Genomic DNA, 25,833 nt, shown 5'->3' with positions numbered 1-25,833 from the left:
ACGCAATCACTGGTCTTGAAAGATACTGCCAGTCTCCATTTCCACTTGAGGCTAGAAGGTGATGTTGGATGGTCAAAGTTCCTGTTCTTTGGGCTATCTAAGTCAGAGTTGGAAGCTGGACCACTGATATTACACTCCCGTGCCGTAAAACCCCGCCTTACCATAGAGAGCATGGGATTCAAGATCTTGGCTGAGTCCATCTGGTCTACCCAGTAGATAACTTTCTGAAAATCGTGCTGGTGAAATGTGTCATGGAGGGGGAAACAGTGCCCATTGCACCCAGAAAATCAGTCCGTCGACTTGAACCTTGGGGAATCCAGTTTCTGTTCCAACTGAGCACCAACTTGCTGAGTGAGCCTGGGCCAGTCACTTAACCTGTCTGGGCCTTAGTCTCTCTATATGTAACCACGCACAGAATGATGCTTACCCCTGCCAACCTCGCAGAGTGATGGAGAGACGAGAGAGAATATATGTGAAGTTATCTGGGCCTCTTCGAGGAAGGCGGCTATTAATTTTCTCTCTTCTGCACCACCCACCGTCAGTTGATGCTAGCTACTTTTGTAGCAGAGAGCAGTTTCAAACAACTTAGAAATCAAAAGTTTCCACACTCTATTGTTGATGTCCCAAGTCATCTAGTTCTTCAAAAATCCCCCCAGATAGTCAAAAGACTGAGTTTTCATCCTGCAGTTGGGGTTTTTTCTTCTTTAAATCAAAGCTGCAGGCCCCGAAGAGAAGAAGTGCTTGCTTATTGACCATTTGATGCAGATAAATTGCAAATGGAAAGGTGCTCTGGCAAATGAATGCCACAGCTGTTAGCTTCATCAATAGAAGCTAGCAGTTTGCAAGCAGCGCCTATTACGCTTCTCTGCAACCCTCTCTATTCTCTGCTTTTTGAATAATTTATCTGCAGGAAATCCAAATTGCCAAGGCCCGCTTGAAACCAGCAGAATTCTTGCCAATTTCCCTGGGAAAACTGACAAAAAAAAAGAGCTATAGATTGCATTTCAGCTGAACACAGGCGCCTGGCAATCAAACATATTAGCTCTCTTGTGCAGCATGCATCGGAAGGCATTAGCGATCTAGTGCAGAGCACGGCACTTTTGAAAGACTCATAAATGTAATGAAGTCCCTTTGACACCTGCTCCTCTCTACACTTTAAATATGAGCCATTGGCCCATAGGGAACCATGGCTTTAAAAATAGAAATTATAGTAATTGTCTTCTGTGTTATTGGGAAGGTTGTAATAAACGTATAGCTCATAACACTGGGGCACCTCAGACTAGAGTTGACAGGGTGCATAAATTACTCTGGGTTTTGATTTTTTTTTTCCCTTAACAAATCACATTAATCATTGGATGTTAGTGCTGCCAAGGGGGAAGAAGTTCACTTTGCCCATTTCTTCTTACTGATTTAAGGAATTCCTTTTTCCCTCTTCCTAGGTGGTGCCTTAGAGAACTTGTCAATTGCGGCCTTTGAAAGACTAACTAAAAAAAAAAAATTTGGAACAAGAGCCTTGTAAGCAATAGTCGTGCTGTTTCTTTCATTTTTTTAGAAAAGCCCAAATCAAGCCCACATGCCTGGTAGCGTCAGCGGATAAAGGTGATTAGAAAGGGCGTGATCCAGCATACGGGCAGAAGGATGATGGATGGAGTGATCGCCATTATTTAAATACAACCACTCCTTTTCCCACTGAAAAACTAGCCATGTGGTCCTGGCCATTTATGTGGGGCTTTATTCCAGTGAGCAATCGGAGCCTTTGTTTTGGTTTTTCGCCCCACACTGACGAAGCAGATAGGGGAAGCAGAGCTGTGAGCATCCGTGTGATATGGGTAGGGGAATTATGCCCATGCTGGATCTCATTTTGCTTCCACTAGGCTTCCATTTTCCCATACAGGCCACCCCACTAACATTCAAACTGTTGGACTTCTTCCCCGGTTCTTTATCCCCTTGTTGAAAGGCAAAATTACACTGCATTTCCTTGACCTCACATCCAAGAAACCAGAGGTCGGAGTATTTTTTGACCAAGTCTCATCTCTGTTGAGCACATTCAGTTCTTGTTGAGGCTGCTCCTTCCCCAGATTCAATTAATAATAATAATTGTAGTGTTGGGACTTTACTATGTGCAGAACACTGTACTAAGATTTTTTAAATGGTATTTGTTAAGCTCTTACTATGTGCCCACCACTGTACTAAGCATTGGGGTAGATACAAGTTAATCAGGATGGATACAGTCCATGCCTCACGTGGGACTCATAGTCTTAATCCCCATTTTACAAACGAGGGAACCGAGGCACAGAGAAGTTAAGTGACTTGCCCAAGGCTACACAGTTGACAAGCTTTGGGGTAGATACAAGATAGAACAGATCAGACAGTCTTTGTCTTTCATTCAATCATATTTATTGAGCGCTTACTGTGTGCAGAACACTGTACTAACCGCTTAATTCCTCGTCATACGTGGGGCTCACAGTCTAAGGTGGAGGAAGAATAGGAATCTAATTTGCTGTCTAATTCCTATCTCATTCCTGCGTAATTTCCTGTAGATGATGAAAATGAGGCACTGAGAAGTTAAGTGACTTGTGCAAGATCACATAGCAGGCAAATCCCCTGATTCCCAGGCCCATATTCTTTTCTCCTGGCCCTGCTGCTTCAATTACTACCTGGTGAGGAGGTAGATATCCTGAAAACCAGTGTTAATAATAATAATAATACTAACTGTATTATTTGTTAAGAGCTTACTCTGATCCAAACATTGTTCTTGGACCCAAGTACTGGAGTGTTCTTCCAGGGAAGAGACCAGGTGTTTTTTAGTGCTAGTTTCTGATCAGATGTGGCAAAGGTGGGATCAATTAACTCTTGAAAGGAAACAAATAATGAATGGAGACTGTTATCTCAGTCTCTAGACCGTAAACTCATTGTGGGAAGGGAACATGTCTACAAACTCTGTTATACTGTACTCTCCCAAGCGCTTAGTACAGTGCTCTACACACAGTAAGCACTCAAAAATGATTAATTGATTGATCAGAGTAGATTCAAGATCATTTCAGACATAATCTCTATCCCATTTACTTGTACATATTTACTATTCTATTTATTTTGTTAATGATGTGCATATAGCTTTAATTCTATCTGTTCTGACGATTTTGACACCTGTCTACATGTTTTGTTTTGTTCTAGACTGTGAGCCAGTTGTTGGGTAGGGACCGTCTCTCTATGTTGCCAACTTGTACTTCCCAAGCGCTTAGTACAGTGCTCTGCACAAACTAAGCGCTCAATAAATACGATTGATTGAATGAATATGGGGAACAGTCTAAACAGGAGAGGGAATAGGTATTGAATCCCCACTTTACAGATGAGGAAACCAGCACAGAAAAGTTAAGTAATTTGCCCAAGGTCACACAGCAAGCAAGTCTTGGGGCTGGGATTAGAATTCAGGTCCTCTGACTCCCTCTGGCTCTTTCTACTTTTGGGCCAGGGCACTTGCTACTCAGTCCAATGAAGAGGTAGGTTAGCTAGCAGTGTTAACAAAACTCCAGTCCCAGATTCCTGACTTTACCTAAGGAAAAGGCTAGGCCTGAGGAAACAGAGTTCACTGAGTGGGGCATCATGATCAGGGCCCTCAGACCCAGATAATAATAATAGTAATAATGATGGCATTTGTTAAGTGCTTACTATGTGCAAAGCACTGTTCTAAGCACTTGGGGGGATACAAGGTGATCCGGTTGTCCCACATGGGGCTCACAGTCTTAATCCCCATTTTACAGATGAGGTAACTGAGGCTCAGAGAAGTTAAGTGACTTGCCCAAGGTCACACAGCAGACATGTGGCAGAGCCAGGATTTGATGAAGGAAAGGGCTGGCAAACCTGTCTCTTTGTGAAGTGATCCAGGGAAGTAGCTTTGCCACATTCACCAATTCTCATTTGTGGCAGAGCATTTGAGGTTGGGAAGCTGGAAAAGTAGTGCCCCTGCCTTTCCCCAACCACCTTTGCTGAGGACTGTGAGCCCCATGTGGAGTGAAAGTGAATTCTGCAGAATCAACTCTTGCTCCCACTTTAGAGAAAGCATTAAACTGGTATTTTTGCTTGAGAATTGTCCCCAAATTTTCCGAGCTCCCTGAGGGAGAGCATATGAGAGAGGGAGAGAAATGAAGGAGAGAAATCCCACTAACTTCTTAATGGATGTGGTAGGAGATTTGGGTTCTAATAGGAGACCTGGATTCTAATCCTGGTTCTGCCATTTGGGTTCTGTGAGACCTTGGGCAAATAGCTTATTTTTTTGGTGGTTTGGTTTCCTCATCCGTAACATGGGTATTCAGTATATGTTCTCTATGAATCCCATATGGGACAGGAACTGTGTTTCATCTGATTCCATGGTATCCATCCCAGCACTTAGTAAACATTTAATTATTATTTGTTATTGTTATTAATATTGCTGTTGCTTAGATGGGACACATTAGCTAGCAGACATTCTCACGGGACTCTCACTCCTCCTCCTGAAGGTTCAAGTTGTAATCTGTGCTAAGAGCAGACACACACAAATGTCTCCCACACAGTAAACTCCCCCACGCCACCATTGTATAACAAGGATAAACTGCTTTAGCTCAAGACATCCAGAGGAGAACCAATACAAAACTACACTGGGTAGTTGCGTTTCCAACAAGTAACCAGACAGACTTCCATTCTTTTCCCTCTGGTTAATTATTTTCTTGAAATGAAAGGATTTTGAATAAATCAATCAATGCAGATAAAGAGACAGGAATTCACCCAGGATCCATGACAGTAAGAGCTGACAGCTCATAGAAGTGATTTCATGCTTATTGTCCACAGGAGAAGCAGACCTCTGCTTCAGATGCTTAAAACCGCCAGCTCTAACAACTCTTTTAGTCATTTGTAATCCAGGTGCTACTACTGAAGTTGTCAGATTGATCTCAGTGAACAGTTTCAAAACTCAGAAAAGCAAGTTTTGGTCAATTTTGCAAGTGGATCATTCATTACAAGGCGGCTGATTATTACTTCACCCCAGCAAATCTATAGGTTAAGGATGCATTTGGAATTTGACCAGATATCCTCTCCCTTTTGTCCATTCTGATGGTCTTTTAAGTTCTGTTTCATTATTAGAAAGAGATGTGCCTTTGAAATTGCTAAGTACCCAAAGACTGGGGTTGGATCTCTCCCCATTTTTGTCAAAAAAAGGTAGGTGTTTTTCAGACTTGAGAAAGGCTTAAATTGCACCAGCAATGAATGAAAGTTTTCACTCTGATTTGAAAAGGAAGCTGATTCACAAATATAATGAGCTCAATTGTCCCAGCTTCTATAGTTACTCCTCATAAGTCAGAACTGGGAGACACATTAACTCTTTCAGAATACTATGGGATGGTTTATTGTGCTACTACCAACATTATGTACAGCCTCATAGTAAGGCACTAAACATTCCTTAACTTGTCTGAATCCAATCAATCAATGATAACAGTTGAGTGTTTACTATGTGCAGAGCACTGTACTATGCACTTAAAGAGTTAATGCTTTTCATAAAGGGACTAATTTACTATTAGGAAGCAATCTTTGATGCTTGGAGAATTAAGCTCAGTAACCCAAGGGACAAAATATGTGCCTCATTTCAGAGCCTCTTCTTACAGCCCATTTGCTCTGCATGCGTCTTTGTGCCCACATTCTATCTTACTATTTGGCTTGTTTCTCATATGCACATTTGTCTGTATATGTGTGTGTGTGTGTGTGTGTGTGTGTGTGTGTTTTCATGCTTCACCCATGGGAAAAAAAGGGCAGATGCAGGAAATTGCAGGCACAGCAATTGCCCTTGAAATGAGACAGCAGCCTAATTTTTGGAACATGGCCTTACAAAATGATGGCTATAAAAGATTGAATTCCAAGTAATGTTTCTAGTTAGGGGGCAATTTTTTTTTAAGGATTCTATTTGGTGATGGCAATTTTCATGCGAGCAGAAATGCACCTGTAGTAATTCTGCCGAACAAGTAGTCAATTGCACATACATTCAGGCACTTGTAGGTGTAATTAGATGCTTGGCCCCTTGTTATAAAAAGGTGGGAACAAATGACAGACACTAAAAGGAATCTTAGATTTGGAATCTGTCTTAGCAGCTGTAACCATTCTGCACCTGAACTCTTCACACTGCAAGAATGACTTCAAATCACAACTTAGAACTGCGATCCCCATGTGACACAAGGATTGTGTTCACCCTGACGATAGTGAATCCACTCCAACACTTAGCACAGTGCTTGGCTCATAGTAAGCACTGAATAAATATTATTATTATTATTATCATCATTATTATTAAATCCAATTATCCCCTCTAAGTGAACAGAAATGCTGCCATCCCCGAGGGAGGGAATTGCTAACTGTTCCTATTCCTTCACTGTATTTGAATTTGGCTGAATTTTCTTCTTAATGTATTTGATTCCAGATGAGCTTAGAAAATGATGACAAGAGAGCACGCACAAGATCAAAGGCAATCAGAGGTGAGTAGTTTGAGTCAACGGAGCTGGGCACGAGGGAAGTCCGCAATCACCAGATCTGTCAGGCCTAGAGCTCAGGCCTGCTTTCTCTAAAGCTTGAAATGCCACTTTCTCCGAGAGCTCTCCTCACAAGTACAAGAAACCCATAAGCAACACGTAGGTTCCTTGCATGCTATTTTTTTTCTCCTTTAAACTTGAGTACTTAGTTGCTCAGGAACCTGGATAACTTAGATTGGTTTCAGGGGCTTTCATCCTAAGCTTGCTGCAACGGGCTTTGAAAGAACACATCTGAGAGAGGCCAGCTCAGAGGGGGCATGTTGAAGAAGCAAACGAGACTATCTCTGGGTGGAGATTCTAGGCTCAAGGATTTATTCATTTGAATCTTAATTGCAGTTTATTTCCTGGTTTGGAAGTGCCACAGAAGATATGCATTTTATTTTTCAGCTATTTTCCCTTCTTGAGTTAAATTTCAGAGCTCACAAAAATGAGAAGAATGTTCTAGCTCTACTCCCTATTGCTATCTTCTGATCCTAGCCCTGCCCTGACCACACCAGCTGGCTCCAGAAGCTTCGAAAGCACTCTCCGGCACCCTCTCATTGGCTCAGTTTGGAAGACATTTAGTGGTGTCGATGGTTTTGTTTATAAGACAAATTTCTTCCTCAGTATTGGTTACCTGTGTTATCTCTGAGGGCACCAGCAAATATGCTTCCCATAGCCAGGTTCCTTGACCATTTTTCTTTATGTTCAATCCATGGTGGCCAAATTTGAACCCATCTTTTAAATGGGTGAAATTCGTTCAATGCTCCCTAGAAAATAGCCTCCAATTCATCTTTCCTTCAAGCTTCGCACACCCAGGAGCCCAGTTATCTCAGACAGTTAGCTGAGCTCCCAGACTTTGTTTCCTTGCCTTTTCCTGGACTTTATTTGACTAACCATCAGACTTTAAATCCATTCCTTTGGGATGCGCCCTACAAACTGAGTCTCGGTATGCCTGCCTTTGCAGACTCTAGCACTACTTAGGCAAGTCAAAGTTCACCTTAAAGTGCCAGTTAACTGAGAAACCTGAGAGCTATATTTGTGGTGTTATTTTCATATCTTGGATGGTCAAACCTTACTGAATATAACTGGTTTACTGAGTTTAACAAAATCCCACAAAAGTCAAACAAGCAGCCCCGGGGGGAAACAGACAAATATCCCCAAATCATCAGAAATTTCAATAAATATATATCTGTAGCTTTAAAGACTCCATTCTGTGGGTGGAAGTTCCTGATATATTTAGTGTCGGGGTAGTTACACCATTTGCTATTCTTTGGAGGTGATAGGCCTTGATGATGAAGATTCTGAATGAGGATATATTCTATGCAGGGATTTAGCAAACTTTTAAAGTATCACCTGTTGTGTTGTATGCCTTATAGATATTACAGGGCCTTGTTTATTTGCTTATTAATGCCCTTGTGTTTCTCTCCATTTTTTCCCTTTTGCATTACTCAGTACCCACGGAGCTCATAGGACAGGAGGTGAGGTAAGAGAAATTTCTTGTCATCACCAGGTATTTTGAGGCTGACAAGTCCTAAATCACCCAAGATTGTTCTCATGATGTATAGATCTATCATTATAGAAGCCATTTATGTAAAAAAAAATGTGAACTAACTTTTCTTTCACGGAGGATAGAAACAGAGCATAGAATACCTTGAATGTATAATGCTCCTTCCTTTCAAGATTTCCTACATGATCTCACTTAGGTTTACACCTTCTAAATTTGAGGGTCATTTTTCCCAGATGGGAATACTGAGATTAAATTCCAATCCCACCATGCTAAAACTTAAAGAACCCATGCTAAGGCAAAGCCTCCCAACCAATAATGCACAATTCCAATAACCACAAGGACAAATTCTTTCTCTCAACTCCCATATGCTAGAAGAATTTGGTATTATGATTATTAACAATGTCATCATCAATCATCATTCTCAATAACAAGATGGTTTATTAATCTTAATCATATAAATGGATTTGTATGACAAGGTCTGAAAGCCAAAGAGAGAAAAATCTAGGTTTTTTTTTTCCAAATGGAGTGTCCTCTGTTCATTTAAAATAAAAACTATAATTTTATTCACTGGAGAGTTAAGCTCTAGTTAAGCACAGGTACTCTGGTTTGGTAATTCTTTATACAAACCCCAGCATAATCTTCGGCACAATAGAACACACAACTTTCCTGAGCTATAGGGTGCAGCATGGCTTAGAGGATAGAGCACGGGCCTAGGAGTTGGAAGGTCATGGGTTCTAATCCAGCTCTCCCGCTTGTATGTTCTGTGACCTTGGGTAAGTCACTTCACTTCTCTGGGCCTCAGTTACCTCATCTGTAAAATGGGGATTAAGACTGTGAGCCCTATGTGGGCTGGAGATTGTGTCCAACCTGACTAACTTGTATCTACCCTAGCGCTTAGAGTGCTGCTTGGCACATAGTAAGCACTTAACAAGTACGATAATTATTATTATTAGGGTGGGGATTTTCCTTGGCAGGAGCGGGATGATGGTGTTCCTTTCCACACAGCAGTTTTTTTGTGTGGGAGGGAAAAGCAGCTCTGACATGGGATTTGTTAATTTTCACAAGGGATTACACCTCAAATCACAAAATGCGACAAGATGGGCTGTAAGTAGCTCAAATCCCCAGGTGGTCTTTATTTATTCCTCACCTCAACAAACATCATGCTGGACAAAGTAAGTTCACATCTGCACACGTGGTGTTACTTCTGTGGTACTTGAGCAGGCATTTGATATTCGCCTCACCCTCAACTCCACAGCGCTTATAAGCATATCTATAAATTATATATTCTAAATTATTGATATTAATGTCTCTCTTCCTCTCTAGACTGTAAGCTCGTTGTGCAGGGAATGTGTCTATCAATTCTGTTGTACTCTTCCAAGTGCTTAGTACAGTGATCTGCACACAGTAAGCACCCAGTAAATACAATTGACAATGATTTTGATGATAACTAAATACTACAGGGCACCCATGTGGAAGCCTCTGAAGGCAGAGAAAAGGAAAGGAAGGCATATCTGGGTGGAGTCCTCCATGGGCTATGGCACAGGCCTGGAAATCAGAAGGACCTGGGTTCTAGTCCCAGCTCTGCCACTTGTCTGCTTCGTGACCTTGAGCAAGTCACTTAACTTCTCTGGGCCTCAGTTACCTCATCTCTGAAATGGGGATTAAGAGTGTGAGCCCCACATGGAACAGGGACTGTGTCCAACTTGATTATCTTGTATCTACCCCAGTATTAGAACAGTGCCTGACACATAGGAAGCTCTTAACAAATGCCATAAAAAATGGGATGAATTTTTCTGGTCCAAATGATGGTTTATGGTTCCAGCCCCAGTCCAGGCCAATGCTTCAGCTGGGTCTTTGAATCCTAGGTGATCACCACACTTATGTGGTGTTTTCATGCCTGGGTGGTAGTCCCTGAGGGTTGCTGGGAATTGAAGTCCCAGCAGCCCGTGAAGTCCACTGACCATGTGAGAATGTTCAACCCATGCTCAACAGCTCTCCAGTTACTGTTCTTTGACATCTGTGAGAAGCAGCGTGGCTCAGTGGATAGAGCCTTGGTTTCGGAGTCAGAGATCATGGGTTCAAATCCCTGCTCCGCCAATTGTCAGCTGTGTGACTTTGAGCAAGTCACTTAACTTCTCCGTGCCTCAGTTACTTCATCTGTAAAATGGGGATTAAGACTGTGAGCCCCCCATGGGACAACCTGATCACCTTGTAATCTCCCCAGCACTTAGAACAGTGCTTTGCACATAGTAAGTGCTTAATAAATGCCATCATTATTATTATTATTATCTCTGGCCCAAACTCATCTCTACACAGAGAAGGGAGATAGGAATCTGGCCCAAAACTGGCCAAGTTTTTTTGGCGGGACCAGCCTATCCCAGCTGGTGAGCCAAGCCAAGTCCGTATAGGCTTCTAAAATTGGTGTCCTAAAGGGATCCTTGCTCCCATGTGTTTTCAAATTTTATCTTTACATGCAACAGTTATGATTTAGAAATCATTTATTAATAATAATAATGGCATTTGTTAAGTGCATACTATGTGCAAAGCACTGTTCTAAGCGCTGGGGAGGTTACAAGGTGATCAGGTTGTCCCACAGGGGGCTCACAGTCTTAATCCCCATTCTCCAGATGAGGTAACTGAGGCACAGGGAAGTGAAGTGACTTGCCCAAAGTCACACAGCTGACAAGTGGCGGGGCCGGGATTTGAACCCATGACCTCTGACTCCAAAGTCCGGGCTCTTTCCACTGAGCCACGATTTAGTAACTACGAAATTCTAGACTCCAGAAAACCTTGAGTAGCTATTCTCTGAAGGTGGCAAAGTGCATGCCAGTCTAAGTAGTAAAGGTGTCACCGTCCACTTAACCCCACGGTGTCACCTAGGAAGAGAGTACAGGCTGGGAAAATACCTTGTCGATACCTGCATTGGGTTTCATCTTCAAGACTGTTAGCTCGTTGTGGGCTGGGAACATGTCTACTAACTCTGTTATAGTGTACTCTCCCAAATGCTTAGTACAGTGCTCAGCTCATAGGAAGCGCCTAATACAAATGACTGACTGTTAATCAGTGGTATTTACTGATCATTTACTGTGAACAGAGCACTGTACTAAGCACTTGGGAGAGTACAGAGCAACAGAGTTGGTAGGCAAGCTCCCTGCATGCTTACATCTCCACCCCCCCCATCTTACCTCCCTCCCTTCCCCACAGCACCTGTATATACGTATATATGTTTGTACATATTTATTACTCTACTTATTTATTTATTTATTTTACTTGTACATATCTATTCTATTTATTTTATTTTGTTAGTATGTTTGGTTTTGTTCTCTGTCTCCCCCTTTTAGACTGTGAGCCCACTGTTGGGTTGGGACTGTCTCTATATGTTGCCAACTTGTACTTCCCAAGCGCTTAGTACAGTGCTCTGCACACAGTAAGTGCTCAATAAATACGATTGATTGATTGATTACAGTCTAGAGGGCAAGGATAAGTGTAAGGGAAGATAATTGGGGGACTGGTCAAATATAAACCAATTCTTTCTGGAATTTTTTTTAATATAAAATCTTAAATGTTCTTTCTGTTTCCTTATTATTGTTATCTTCTTTGGGTTTGTTGTATCATTCTGAGTATAAAAAGACCACAATAATAAACTGGAATTGTCCCTTTTTCTCTCTTGAACTATCCTGATCACTTAGTACAGTTCTCTGCACACTTAGTGCTCGCTTAGTTTAATGATTTGTCTTCCCCCTTCCAAGATCCTCATTTTACAGATAAGGAAGCTGAAGCATAGAAAGGTTGTGATTTACCCAAGGTCAGACATAAGCCCAGTGGTAGAATCAGGACTAGATTCCAGGCCTGTTGTCTCAAATCCAAGCTCTAACACCTTGACCATCCTGCATCTCTTAGTACTAAATCTTATATCTCAAAACTATTCTCTTGCATTTTTTCCTATTGTGAAGACCAATTTAGAAGTGTTTTTTCTTAGCGTACTGCACTGTATTGGTGCTTGGGAGTACATAATAATGAAGTGACATATCCCCTGCCCAAAAGGAGCTTTCACTTTAGCGAGGAGCTTATAGTCCGAGAACGTAAAATGATACTTGATGTATAGCACACCACAAATATTAGGTACCTGGTTTCATTCATTCATTCGAACATATTTACTGAGCACTTACAGTGTGCAGAGCACTGTACTAAGCACTTCGGAGAGCACAATATAACAATAAACAGACATATTCCCTGCCCACAATGAGCTTACAGTCTAGAGGGTCTGATATGAAGACATGGTTTGACATGATTGATATGACAATATGGCTTGATATGAAGACATCAGGAACCCAATAATTCTCTCCCAACTATGAGACCAGAAAGAACTCTTAAATGACTTGGCTTTGCAAAACAGTTTTCTCCCTGAGCTTTGTAACATACATAATTATTTACCCCAAAATGTACATAAAGTGGCTATAATTTCATAAAGTGACTCCAGCGACATAATGCATGTTGACAACAACATGCAAATCATAAAATGAGACAGAATTAGAGTCTTAATCTGTGTATATGAGGGAGAGGTTTCTCCTTTAATTCTCATCATGATTAAGTGACCTCACCTTAATCTGTGGCCTGTTACTTGTTACTACAATTCCATACTTGTTTGATTCCTCTACCACCCCCTTCTTGTTCTTTCAGTCTATACCTCTGTGTTCCTAATCCTTCCTAGCCCAAGGGCAGCTCTCCATAGACAAAATGGGATAATTAAGGTGAGGGAGGGGATTTTGGTTCTGAATTATCTGGATAGCTGCTCCCTTGCTCCACTCTTCTTTATGGCCTTGAAATGTTTCCTACTGGGCTAGATTTGGAAAGTGCCAGTCCCTTCATCCTCTAGACTTGACCCAACCTCATTTTCCAGTCCTGGTGATTAGGACTGAAACTAGCATGGACACAGCTTTCTAGAACACCCTGCCCATCCCTCCCCGCTTAAAGTACAAGGGGTCGTAGGTTCTGTTTAGAAGGAAAAAAGTAACAGCTTTAGAGACTGGCTTTTATGGCCATCTAGCATTGGCCACAGCTTACTATTGAATTTGTTGCCACAACTTACTGTTATTACTACTACTACTAGCATTTATCAGTAGCCTATAGTATGCAAAGCCCTGTACTAAATGCTGGGAGCAATTCCATGAAATCAATTAAAACATGGGCACAAGGGGCTCATAATTTAAATGAGGAAGGAGAGACACCTAGAGCAATGAGAATATAATCTAGTGAAGAAGAAAAATATATCAGTAGTAAAACGTATTAGAGTCATCACTAACTGGAAGGGGCAATAACTGGACACCTCCCCATTTCAGACAGCCAACCTAGTTCAGAAACTGCTACGGTCTCCCCAGTGATCACTGATGGGAAAGTATCTTTCCATCTCCCTTCTACTGTCGTCAGGGAGGTGGGCAGGGAATGGTGGCATTTTCAGTCCTCGTGCTGTCCCTCACTGACTCCAGTATCTCAGTGGTGAGGTTATCTCAGTTCCTGTGGTTGGGGTGAGGGTGACAGGGCCTGGGATGGAGGCTGGAGGGGATGGTCTTGCCTCTTTTTTTTTATTGGCATTTGTTAAGCACTTACTATGTGCAAAGCACTGCTCTAAGCCTCTTGTTCTGAAAGTTTCAGGTACAGGTAGCAACAAATGAAAAACCCCACATAGCACTTTTAGAGTCCTCCAGGGACCAAGGCCATGTCAAAGGAGATGTACCTATTGGCCAGGCCGGCCTCTGAAGTTTCACAAAGTTTGGAATCACCTGATTGCCATGTAAACTAGGGTTTTCCTGAGGGGGCTAGTAAGAACCCACTTGATATCACGTGGAAACCCTCCAGTAGTCAAAGTGAATTCTTCTCTTCCACCTCCCAGATTCAAGTACAAGTAACCACAACCACCCAACACTCTTATGCTTTTGCGATTGAGTGACAAAACCCTGGGCATTCCAGGTCCCTAAGTTTTATTGCTGAACACATGAGTGGAGGTGGTAATTGAAGCAGGTGACATATTTAAGGGGCAGCGTGCAGTGCACCACAAAGCCATCATTGCAGCTGTCACCTAATTGCCTGATTAACTGGACGATTAATCGTCTAATTGGAACCTCGGCATCGTCTGCCTGAGAATAAGAAGCTTTTTGTTAAAAAAAAAAGTCTCAAAGCTGGTTCTTGAGAGAGCAAAAGAAAGAAAACAGTTTGTGGTATAATCATTAGAACAAAGAATAGAGAGAGGGACAGAGAGGACTTGAGCAAAAATCTCCCCTCTGCTCTGGATGGAATAAATGAGAAATGAAATATTACAAGACTGATGGGAAAAAAAGACAACCAGCAACTGAAATCTGTCTCAGTTGCTGAGCTATCTCCTGTGGCATCACCCTGAAATGAGGCGAGGAACATATAAATGCCAGTAACATCTTCATCAGAGGCTTCCTTGTTCCACACACTGAATAACCTTTTTTTTTTTTCCCAGTGAGTCTTTGCTACCCCAAACACTGCTCCCTTGCTCTGTTCTGTAGTCACTTCAAGGATGTCTAGACCACTTGAGTATAGCAATCCCTTTCAGTCGTGATTGTGGGCAATTTAACTGAAATAGACTTTAGGATCATTTGCACAAAGCGAGAAGAATGAAGCTCACCATTAGGTCGGAGAGTGCAGTAGCACCCTGGGCTTTCTTGCTGAGGTGTATTTGGGAATGGGCAATAGGTTTCTGGTATAACATGTTCTTTCTCCCAAGAGCCTTTGAGGGAGATGCCTTGCAATTGGAAAAGCAGATCTGGCATCTTTCCGGATAACATTAATAAGTATAAGAGGAGATCAACGTCCTAAGAGTCCTCCTTGGTTCTTGTTTTCTTTGTGTTCTTCATTGTATATGTGGCAACATTTCAATCAGGTGGATTAACCTGGAGCCCCTTGGTCAGAAAGTACAGTTCTGTGTGCAAGGAAATCCAGGAGGCAATCTTTTAAGAGCTTCCCACCAGCCAATTCCTTCTACATTTCAAACTTATTTCCATTTCTTGAGAAATTGAAATCCTGAATTTATGTTCCAGCTTGGTTTAGCTTCTTAGCATCTATTTTGCTCTGCACGCCTGGAAGTTGAGGAAGGCATCTGGACATTTGAAACCCTGCTTCAGGGAATGGGGATTTATGCACAGGAGAAAGAACTTCAGGCCAGGACTAACCTTGGGACCAAGTGGGTTTGAGATCAAATGAAATTCCATTAGGTTCTCTACTGGACACAGTGTATTTTGCTGCCCCTTCCTTGGAACGTTTAGGAGTTAATGCTGCCTGTTGGGAGAACTTTAGAATTGTCATTCCATTTCAGGGAAATAGAGTGCAGGGTGACCTGGTCCGCTCCAGCGTCAAAACCTTTTAAAAGAACCTGATTAGGGAAATGGGAAGCTTTTATGATGATTCAATTGCAGTTTCGTGTTCAGACTTGGAGGGACAGACTGTCACAGGTAACACAGAATTCAAGATAGTTCAAGCTTCCTCTCCCTGGCACTTGATTAATCAATTCAGCTGCCATGAATGGCTACTTATGTTTTTAAAGGGCAAGTCAGCCCAGGATGCCAATTTCAGCATTGGCCAATGACTGAAGAGAGATGAAGGCAGGAGGAAATCAAATACTCAATGACCACCCTCCCTTACACATCTCCACTGACTCGTTCCAGCTAGTCTCATAAACGAGGAAGTGAGACAAGGATCTGGAAACAAGAGGCTTTTATTAGCTTTCTTCCCCTTCTTATTTCCTAATTGTTACCCTCCTGTGCCATCTCTAGGCCTAATTTCTACTGTTGTCACCCATTCCTCTGTCTTTTTCTCAGGCTGGAAATGAAGCAGATGGTGACTGCTAAATGTACTCTAATACATCACCCAGCTGTGATTGCCTTACCGCATCTGGAGTGGGCTGAAAAAGTCCTTGGTTTTGTTTTTTTTTTTCTTTTTTACTTCTGGGTGGGCCCTTGGTTGAGCATCATAAGAGACGGGATTGCCAGGTGGGTCATTCAGTATTTTTCAGAGGCAGCAAGGGGAGGCTTGAGGTCTTCAAGTCCAAAAACCACATTCAATCCTGATGTTGAAAACGGAAGTCAGAGGTAGTGGTGGAAACATCCTCTCGAGGTCTTAGGTTCTCCTCTGCAAAATGTGACTGAGAACACTCTGTGCACCCAACAGTTGAATTAGAATAGGATACTAGTGATTTCTGCCTCAACAGACCATCTTTCCCACACTTTGCCAAGCCCTATGTAAATGACATAGGAAGAATGGAAGCATTCATTTTTGCTGTGGTAACACCAAAGCCCAAGCTAAGGAAATCACCAAGCCTCGTTTCAAAAGACTTGCTTTTACACATACAGATCTTTAATTAAACATACTCATAAAACTATAATGAACTGTTCATTTCATTAAATGGGGTGAGTCATTTCATTAATTTTTAGCAAACTGCAAGCAGTCGTTCTGCCCTTCTTGGTTGGAATTTAAAGGAACAAGATGAACTATTTAAAGAAAATCATCTGTTCCCTTTTTTTTTTTTCTCCATTGGTGGTGGTTCCTTAAATGCCGACTCTTCTACACTCTCCGACAGTTTGGTTCTCCAACTAAAATGGAGACTTTAAGTCATCACAATTCCCTGATGGTTGTTATTTGTTTCTCCCACAAGCTGCCCAACACCAGGATGCAACGGCTCAGGGCATATCCGTGGAAAGTATGCACGGCACAGAAGGTAGGACTTTGCTTTGGGGCCCAAAGATTTCCAGAGACTGAGAAGGCTATTGATGGCCTGGTCCCCCTGTGAAACAATCCAGAAGGACCCTGGGCAGAACACTACCACCTCTTCCTTCTCCTTTTTCTCCTCCTCTTTCCTCTTTTTCCTCTTTCTCCTCCTCCTTCCCCTGCCCCCCCATACTTCTCATCTTCTTCCTCCTCCTCCCCATTCATCCTCTTTCTCCTCCCCTTCCTCTTCCTCCATCTCTCCTTTTTCTACCTCTTCCTCTTCCTTTTCCCTTTCCCCAACTTCCTCCTCACTGCCAGTGCAGGAAGAAGAAATTTTTGATGGTCTGTAATTGGATAACTAACTTTTCTCTAATCCCTCTAGGCTGGGAAATTGCTCTACTTTGTGAGGCATTTTTTATGTTTAAAAAATGAAAGCCCACTCCCTTTTTGATTTATGGGAGTACTGGCAAGTGCAGATAGGATTGACCATAGAGAACAGGTTTGGGATGGGCTTACCTCCTTGCATCAGAATCACTTTAAGGACTTTGTGATTTTAATGCCCTGTGGTGTCTAGAAGAGAAGCAGCATGGCTCAGTGACAAGAGCCCAGGCTTGGGAGTCAGAGGTCATGTGTTCCAATCCCGGCTCCACCACTTGTGAGCTGCTCCACCACTTGTGAGCTGTGTGACTTTGGGCAAGTCACTTAACTTCTCTGGGCCTCAGTTACCTCATCTGTAAAATGGGTATTAAAGGTTTGAGCCCCATATGGGACAATCTGACTACCTTGTACCCCTCCAACGCTTAGAACAGCACTTGACACATAGTAAGCACTTAACAAATGCCATCATTACTACTATTATTATTACCAGTTTACTAATAAAGAACATGGGACAGGGTCTTAAAATCTTGCCTGCAGTTGGTCTCTTTCTGATTAGCAGATAAAGCTTTTATTTCTTCTCCAGGTCTCAGACCTAGATCAAAGGGGTCTCCCAGTCTTCTTTTGTATGAATTGTTCATTACTGTTATTAATAATAATAATAATATTCGTTAAGTGCTTACTATGTGCCAAGCACTGTACTAAATGCTGGGGTAAATTCAATTTAATCAAGTCCCATATGGGGCACACAGTCCAAACAGAGGGAGAACAGGTATTGGATCCCCTTTTTGCAGATGAATTAACTGAGGCATAGAGAAGTTAAGTGACTTGCCCAAGGTCACACAGCAGGGAAATGGCAGAGCTGGGATTAGATCCTAGGTCATCTGACTCCTAGGCCCAAGCTCTTTCCACTGCAGGAGCAGCAAGGCATTGTACTTATAGGGGGCATCATATTGAAACAAGAACTGAGGCAGGGGGAAACATGTCGCATTTGAAAGAGGAGTCTCGTGAGGGGTGTACCCGTGGTGTATTGGAGCTCCCAGTGGGTTTCTTTTCCCCAGGACAGTAGCCCAGAAACCAATGCTGAAGGAAAATATGCTCTCCAAGAAGCCCCAGAAAGACAAATAGACATAAGGAAGGGCTTGGTGTGGGAGGGGGACAATGAGGAGAAGCATAGAATAAAATTAGAGAGTTTGGCTGACTCAGTGTTATAGCACGAGCTCTGTTAAGGGCAAAATTAGGGGAACTAGGCTGATTTTGTAGCACATGGGATTTAAAGGAATAGAATAGGAAGTGGCCTAGCAGAAAGAATATGGGGCTCAGAAACAGGGCATCTGGGTTCTAATCCTGGTTCTGCCACTTGCCTGCTGGGTGTCCTCTTAACTGCTCTGTGCCTTAGTTTCCTCATTTGTAAAATGAGAAAATATCTGTTCCCCTCCGACCTAGACTGCAAGCCCCATGTGAAGCAGGGACTGTATCTGCTCTGCATATACTGTATGTACCCCAGCACTTGAGTAAGTAAGGTCTTATTAACAACCACAGTCGTTATTATTAGTATTATTACTTCCTGACAACAAAGAGGGATGGGTGACTGCAAGAGGTTGTACAACCCTATTCCTTGGGAGTGTCAAACAAGTAGGAGAAATTATCTTCTGTCTTGGCTGGTTTAGGTGTATTCCCTCCTGGAGCCAGTGGGATGGACTAGATAATCTCTGAGGGTTAATTCCATCCTAGGATTCTAGTTGATTTTACCGTGATGAACTCAGTCTTTTTTCCCCTTCCAGTTTACAGAGCTGCCCGCTAGCTAAGAAGCGGAAACTTCAGGATGCTGAGGCTGAAAACCTGGTGTCCAAGAGGAAATCCCACCCCCTGAAGCTGGCCCTCGATGAAGGCTACAATGTGGACAGTGACGGCAGTGAGGAGACCGAGGTGAAGGAGGATTCTGTCTCGGAGGAGTCGGAAGGAACTTTGGAAGAGGAAGAGGCTGAAACGATAGAACAGGAGGAGATTCATAGCCCTGAGCCAGCTGAAGGTGCTTTGTTGTTCTTTCCTGAAAACTTTGGTTAAACATTTTGAATAAAGGGCACTTAGTGTTAATAGGGAAGAATCAGAGCCACTGTGAATAATGTGTAACCCAATGAAAGGGCAACAGAAAAGTCCTTTTGGAAAGGAGAGAGGCTGCTCTTCTCTGGGATGATTTGCTAGCTCTCCAATGCCAGGGAACAAACATCCCATCTTGAAAGACAAGAGCTTTCTTTCACTGAGAATTCAGTGAGGCACCCTAGGGAAGAGAAAGGGAGAGGGAGTGGGAGAGAGAGGAAGAGAGGGAGAGAGACAGACAGACTGAGGCTGCAAGGTCAAAGACCCTCTCTGCAGGTCTGCTGCTTTAGCTGAGTATGGCCTGCCTTGATTCTCCACTTGTAGAATCGCAATTGACGACCTCCTTTGTACATTTACATTCCATTTTTGCGAGTCACTATAGACTGTGATCAATCAGTAACTCAAAACTCAATGCAAACCATAAACAATCAACCAGTGGAATTTATTAAATGCTTATTTGTGTGTAGAGTGCCGTTTGAAGCACTTGAGAGAATATAACGGTGTTTGTAGATGCCTTCCCTGCCCACAATGAGTTTACAATCTAGAGGGAGAGACAGACATTGAGCTTACAGTTTAGAGGGGGAGACAGACATTAAAATAAATTATGGATTTAATGCGGTGGGGCTGAGAGTAGGGTGACTATTAAAGGGTGAGGATCCAAATGCATAGGTGATGCAAAAGGGAGATGGTTCCGAAATAAAGTATTGAAATACCCTGCCCACCTCCACAACCCACCCAGAGGGAAAAAGGTGCATTTACACATCTTATGTGAAGCATGTTAACAAAAGGAAAATGCTTTATTGTGAGATCGAATCAATCCAAAGGAATGATATGAAACAGGGATAGAACCAGCCCCTGACCCACTTCCCCAAATCCTAGGTGCTGTTTGGCAGCCAGCCTAATGAAAGTCAGGCAAGGAGCCTAAAAAAGTTATTATTTCTAACCCTTTTTGCCTTTTGGGATTGGTTTTCTTAAACCAAATATAACTTATTATGTTAACATCACAGTGCCCCAGCTGCCTATTTGTTGCACCCATTGCCTCAGTGGGAACACAGTTCTTAGAGATGAAAGGGTGCAAGGGACACTGTGCAAGCTGTATAGTACTGTAACCCATTCCTCCGCCCAGGCTTTGGGTCCTAAATCTTCCTGACTAGACTGAGGCCCATCCATTGTTTATGACTCCTTGGTCATCAGTTTGGTTCCACCAGAAAACTGGAAAGTGAAAGGGGGGAAACGCTGGGCAACGTGAATGGGGTTGATGCAAACAAGATGTGGATCAGGTCGAATGTCTGTGAACTCAATGGTTTTTGAAAATTCTTCTCAAGACTGATTTATTTGCATTCAATTATCCAGGCCCAGAAATCCAGCCTGTTGAATTCATTCAATAGTATTTACTGACCGCTTATTGTGTGCAGAGCACTATACTAAGCACTTGGGAAAGTAAAATACAACAATAAACATTCCCTGCCTACAACGAGCTTACAGCCTAGAGGGAGTTTACAGTCTACAGGAACATGTTCAAAGTCCTGCCGTGCTGAGGAGATAGAGACTGTTACTAATTTCATATCTCTTGCTTCTTCACAGGAAGAAGCCCAGAAAAATCCCACTATGGACAGAATGCAGCCACCAGTACCACTGGTTCCTCCAAGGGCAGTTATAGCAGCTATCAAGAAATCATTGCCAACTCTCTCTTAAACCTGGGCCAAATAGCGGAAGAAACCCTTGCTGTCGAGAGCCAGTTGCCAGAGAGCAAAGGACCGGCCCATAAATCCAATACGAGCATTGTGCACCTGGTCCATGAGGAGGCAGGGGAAGCCAGCATGGATGAGGAGTGTGACAAGGAGATCTTCATCCAGACAGAAGATGCAGAGGAGGTCATCGAGGTCACCAGTGAGAGGAGTGGAGAGGTGTGCCTGGAACACAGGGAAGGCTTGAACTGTGGGGAGTCCTGCAAGCTGCAGAAAGCCTTGCAGGCCGAAGAGGAGGAGGAGGAGGAGGAGGAAGAGGAAGAGGAGGAGGAGGAGGAGGAGGAGGAGGAGGAAGAGGAAGAGGAGGAAGAGGAGGAGGAGGAGGATGAAGAAGAAGAGGAGGAGGATGAGGACGAAGATGAGGAGGAGGAGGAAGAGGAAGAGGAGGAAGAAGAAGAGGAGCCAGCTCCCGAGGTGATCTGTGAAGAAGCACCCTCTGCTTCCCAGGACACTCAAAAGAGTCACTGCACGGGACGTTTCAGTCCCAAGCCCGAGTATTCGGTCATTGTGGAGGTCCGGTCTGATGATGACAAGGATGACGATGCGCACTCCCAGAAATCCGCGGTGACGGACGAGTCCGAAATGTATGACATGATGACCAGGGGGAACCTGGGCCTGCTGGAACAGGCCATCGCGCTGAAAGCTGAACAGGTTAAGATTGTCCGGGAGCCCGGCCGCCTCCCTGGGGAGCATGTTAAGCAGTTTCAGGCGGACGAGAAGCAAAGCAAACCTTTGGAGACCATCCGGAAAAACTACTACAGCAAAGGTAGCGCAGAGAAGTTGTCCCCCTGCCTCCTCACCCCCTTCCTTTCCTTGTGTAGATTTTTCATTGTAAAAGTATCTCAATTTTACTGCTAATTGTCCCATGAAAAATAGATGAACCTGCCTTTGTGATAGGAGGAGGAGATTCTTTCCCACTGGAGCAATCTGGTGCAGGAGATTAAGAAAAAACCTTATCTAGGTTGGTAAGCAAAGCATCTAGCTAGAGCTCCAGCATAAGCCATGCTCCAAACACATGCATCATAACGCTGAAAGACCAAGGCCACTTCTTTCTTATGCTTCCAAAAGAAGCCATCCGGAGGATTGAAATGAGCTCAGGGTGGTGGGTGGTCAGAGGATTAGTAATGGGAGACTGGGCTAATTCAGCCATTTGGCTACAACCCCAGCTGGTAGCAAGTCAATGTTGCTGCCATGAGTGGGCAGCATTTAGGCCATAATCTGTCCGGGTGCAGGCCAGCATGTTCCTAGATTGTGATAGTTATCATTGCTGTCAATCACTGGAAGTTAATTCACTGAAGAGGCCAGTGCATTGTGTTTCTGGTTTTGTTGCTTTTTGTGTGTGTGTGTGTGTGTGTGTTCTAATCCAGGAGGGAGGGTAAAAGGGGAAGGAATCCTGTTTTTCTGCCGCCCTATCTATGGTATTGCTTATTGAAAAGTAGACGAGAAGAGCACTAGTTCAGAAGATAATCTCTGTTATGCAGACCTTGGTTGAGCTGTAATAATTCAGAGTAACTCATTTGTCTTCCCCTGACACTTTGTACAGACCTTTAGGAACTGCCATTTTAATCCTCAGAGTGAAATCTGGGAGGAGCTGCACCTAGGTTAAGGGAGGTCCCAGGATACGCTACTGCCTTTCTTCCCTCTTCCCTTCAGCAGCAGGAGAGGAATCCTACAAGAGGGAAGAACAGCATCATGTTCCTTTCTGCTGAGTCAGTGCACCCTTGGTCCTCTTAGTTTCCCACAGAATGTGGGACCCCAAATGTTTCCAGTCAAAAACTTTTCAGCTCAAAGGGTCTGACGTTGCAGGCAGAAGTGGTTCCACCTAGCCATGAGGCTGAGCTTTGCAGGATGTTAATGAGTTGGTTTAGAAGAGGAACAGTCAGGCCATACTTCAACTGATTGGTTTTGGCTTGCCTCAGAAGGCAGGATAAGTCACAGAAAGTGTATGCCAGGTATTCCAGCCTGGCATAATTTTCCTGGGTCTCAATGACCAGAGAGAGTGCTCTCTGCAGCTCTTCCCCTCAGGAGGTAGAATTCCAGCCCTCTGGCTCAGATTGTTTATTGGCTCAGTTTCTGCCCTCCCTGCCTTGCCATGTATGCTGACTGAGTCACAGAAGTGTCTTGCCAGCTGATTTCCACCGAGGTTGGAAAAGAAGTTTGATTGAACTGGCCTCTGGAAAACAATGCCCTGCCCTTGTTCCCTTCCCAAATCAGATGTGCTCCCATCTGAGCGATGCTGTATCTGCTCTTCCTGGTAACTCTGTGTTAGTAGCAGTTTCTGATTCTGTCCTGCTTACCCACTTTCCAAACTTGGAATGTTTTGTCTGCTGCTCCTTGCTTTCACACAAAGGAATACATTCTTCAGAGTCTCGTTATTTCTTGCTTTGTGTTTTCTAGATCCTTCAAGGCCTGAAAAACGGGAGATCAAATGCCCGACCCCGGGTTGCGATGGTACCGGCCACGTAACGGGATTGTATCCTCACCACCGGAGTTTATCTGGCTGTCCCCACAAGGACAGAATCCCCCCAGAGAGTGAGTAACCCTTCAGCAAGTTTCAGCTAGGAGTTGCCATGACCCAAGGCTCCCGACTTCTACCATTAAGGTGCTTGGTTCAGCCAGAATCAGAATTCCCTGAAGCTGAGTAGACAATGCGTAGACCAGAGTTTTTGTAGGTACAACAGGCCCTAATGATGGGGGAAGGAAGGAAAAGAAGGTATGATTTCCTAGACCCTAGAACTAGCCTTGAGGTCCAAATCAAACAGTGTCCAAACTGGCAAGGGACTTGTTCCATCTAATGTACTTTAGACATCATCCGCACAATTATAACCTGCCTGTGAGTCCTCAAATATCCAGGGAATTAGCTTGGACACTGCTTTTTAATATAGATCAAATTTCTATTTGGACCTAAGGCCCAAATAGAATGCACCATGAATATAAATACAATCCAATATTGTACATTTATGATAATGGGATAATAATGGCAAAAACGGCCTTATCTGTAATTTCTAAGATTGCAAGCCTGCAATAAACTCCGAGATAGAGAAAATGGAGGACCGGGGTGGCCAAAGGACCACATAGGGAAGGAAAGGACAGTAATCTTTCCTCAAGCTTGATTCCCCTGCTCTCTCCTTCTCCCTGGCCCCCAACCCAAAGCAAGCTGTGTGCTTTTCAAAGGAAGCCTGGCAAAGAAAATTATTTTCTTCACATTTAAGGTCACTGTAGCAGGAAACCTTAATCCTGAAGATTGACGTTAGGGGGTGGGAAGGAATGAAACAAAGATGAGTCATGAGGACAAGAGCGAGGCAGCTATGATTCCAGTCACTACTAGATACCTGGCATGAGGAGGCATGATTCCAAATGACTGGGGAAACTGGATTGCAATCAGCTGGCAGGAAAGGCAGGTGACTGTTCCCCCCAAAGATGCTAATTTACCGCTCTCCCAAGCAGCCCTGGCTTGTAATTCGTACCCTTCTGTGGACAAATCAGAATGATATCCTTTCTTCTTTGGTTCCCTTCCCGTAAACTGATCAGGAAACAGACTTGATTGCCTGCCTCCACCGGTAAAATCAGGCTCACGTTCTCTCCTCTTTGTCTCCCTTTCCCATTACACTTCCAGTCCTGGCGATGCATGAGAACGTCTTGAAATGCCCCACTCCAGGTTGCACAGGTCAAGGCCACGTCAACAGCAACCGCAACACTCACAGAAGGTATTTTTGCTGCTGCAAGTCAAAGGCCCCAGGTCTGTCTCCCCCTTTTAGACTGTGAGCCCACTGTTGGGCAGGGACTGTCTCTATGTGTTGCCAATTTGTACTTCCCAAGTGCTTAGTACAGTGCTCTGCACATAGTAAGCGCTCAATAAATACGATTGATTGATTGATTGATTGAAACAGAACGAAGAAATCAGGAAGTACTGTGGAAATCAGGGCTACTCCCTTTGCTCGTGACTTAAAAGAAACCAGTCTGCTGGTCTAATGAGTTGTGTTCTCCTTTTCATAGGATTCTGGGTCTGGTGTGTGTTTGCTGCAGGCAGATGCTTCTGTTCCCTTAGCCTAATAAGATGAGGAGAAGCAGAAAGAGAGAGCAATGTTGTGGTGTGTCAGGGCTTGGATTTGCTCCTGCACTTGGATTTGCTCCCTTTCTTCACTCTTCCCTCAGTCCCACAGCAATTATGTACATATCCATAATGTATTTATATTAAAGTCTGTGGGCAGGGACCGTGTATACCAACTCTGCTATATTGTTATATTGTACTCTCCCAAGAGCTTAGTACAGTGCCATATTAGACACAGTAAGTGTCCAATAAATATGATTTATTGAGTAGCATTGTGGGATGTAGTGGAGGGTTGGGGCAGGGACAATGCAAACTTCACCCACAGTTGAAATTGTTTCCACCTTATGATTTTTGGAAACTCAGTGTAAATCATAAATAATCAATCAATCAATTACTATGTGCACAGCACTGTACTATTGTGCTTGGGAAAGTACAACAGAGTTGGTAGATATGTTCCCTATCCATGAGGAGCTTATATTCTAGAGGGGAAGACAGACATTCGAATCAATGACAAATATGTACATAAGTGCTGAGGGGCTGAGGGTAGGGTAAATATCAAGTGCCTGAAGGATACAGATTCAATAATAATATTAATAATAATAATAATAGTACAGATCCAAGTACATAGGTGACCCAGAAGGGAGAGGGACTCTGTGTCAAGGAGGGTGGTTTCCAAAAATGAATGAGACCCTTCACCTAATCTGTATCATGTTTCCCCTGGGATTTTAGAAGGAATCTGTGGCTACGTGTTGGGATTGGCAGGGGGTGGAAGATGTATAGCAGGATGGACACCATGGTTTG

The 25,833-nt window shown here is 43.4% G+C and overlaps 1 protein-coding gene across 3 annotated transcripts in view; it reads left to right on the top strand.

Moving 5' to 3' along the window:
• MYT1 (myelin transcription factor 1) overlaps positions 1 to 25,833 on the top strand; it is a 130,220-nt gene that overhangs the window by 59,796 nt on the left and 44,591 nt on the right. For all 3 annotated transcript variants that reach the window (XM_038750427.1, XM_038750428.1, XM_038750426.1), the window contains exons 3-9: positions 6,437 to 6,491; positions 7,980 to 8,010; positions 16,706 to 16,768; positions 18,918 to 19,165; positions 20,818 to 21,747; positions 23,379 to 23,513; positions 24,598 to 24,688. In XM_038750427.1, the coding sequence (XP_038606355.1) occupies positions 6,437 to 6,491; positions 7,980 to 8,010; positions 16,706 to 16,768; positions 18,918 to 19,165; positions 20,818 to 21,747; positions 23,379 to 23,513; positions 24,598 to 24,688 (1,553 nt within the window). The remainder of the gene's footprint in view (positions 1 to 6,436; positions 6,492 to 7,979; positions 8,011 to 16,705; positions 16,769 to 18,917; positions 19,166 to 20,817; positions 21,748 to 23,378; positions 23,514 to 24,597; positions 24,689 to 25,833) is intronic.

This window comes from Tachyglossus aculeatus, chromosome 8 (assembly GCF_015852505.1).
Source record: "Tachyglossus aculeatus isolate mTacAcu1 chromosome 8, mTacAcu1.pri, whole genome shotgun sequence".
Taxonomy (NCBI): domain Eukaryota; kingdom Metazoa; phylum Chordata; class Mammalia; order Monotremata; family Tachyglossidae; genus Tachyglossus; species Tachyglossus aculeatus.
Note: the sequence above shows the minus strand (reverse complement) of the source record. Positions and strands in the feature narration are given on the sequence as shown.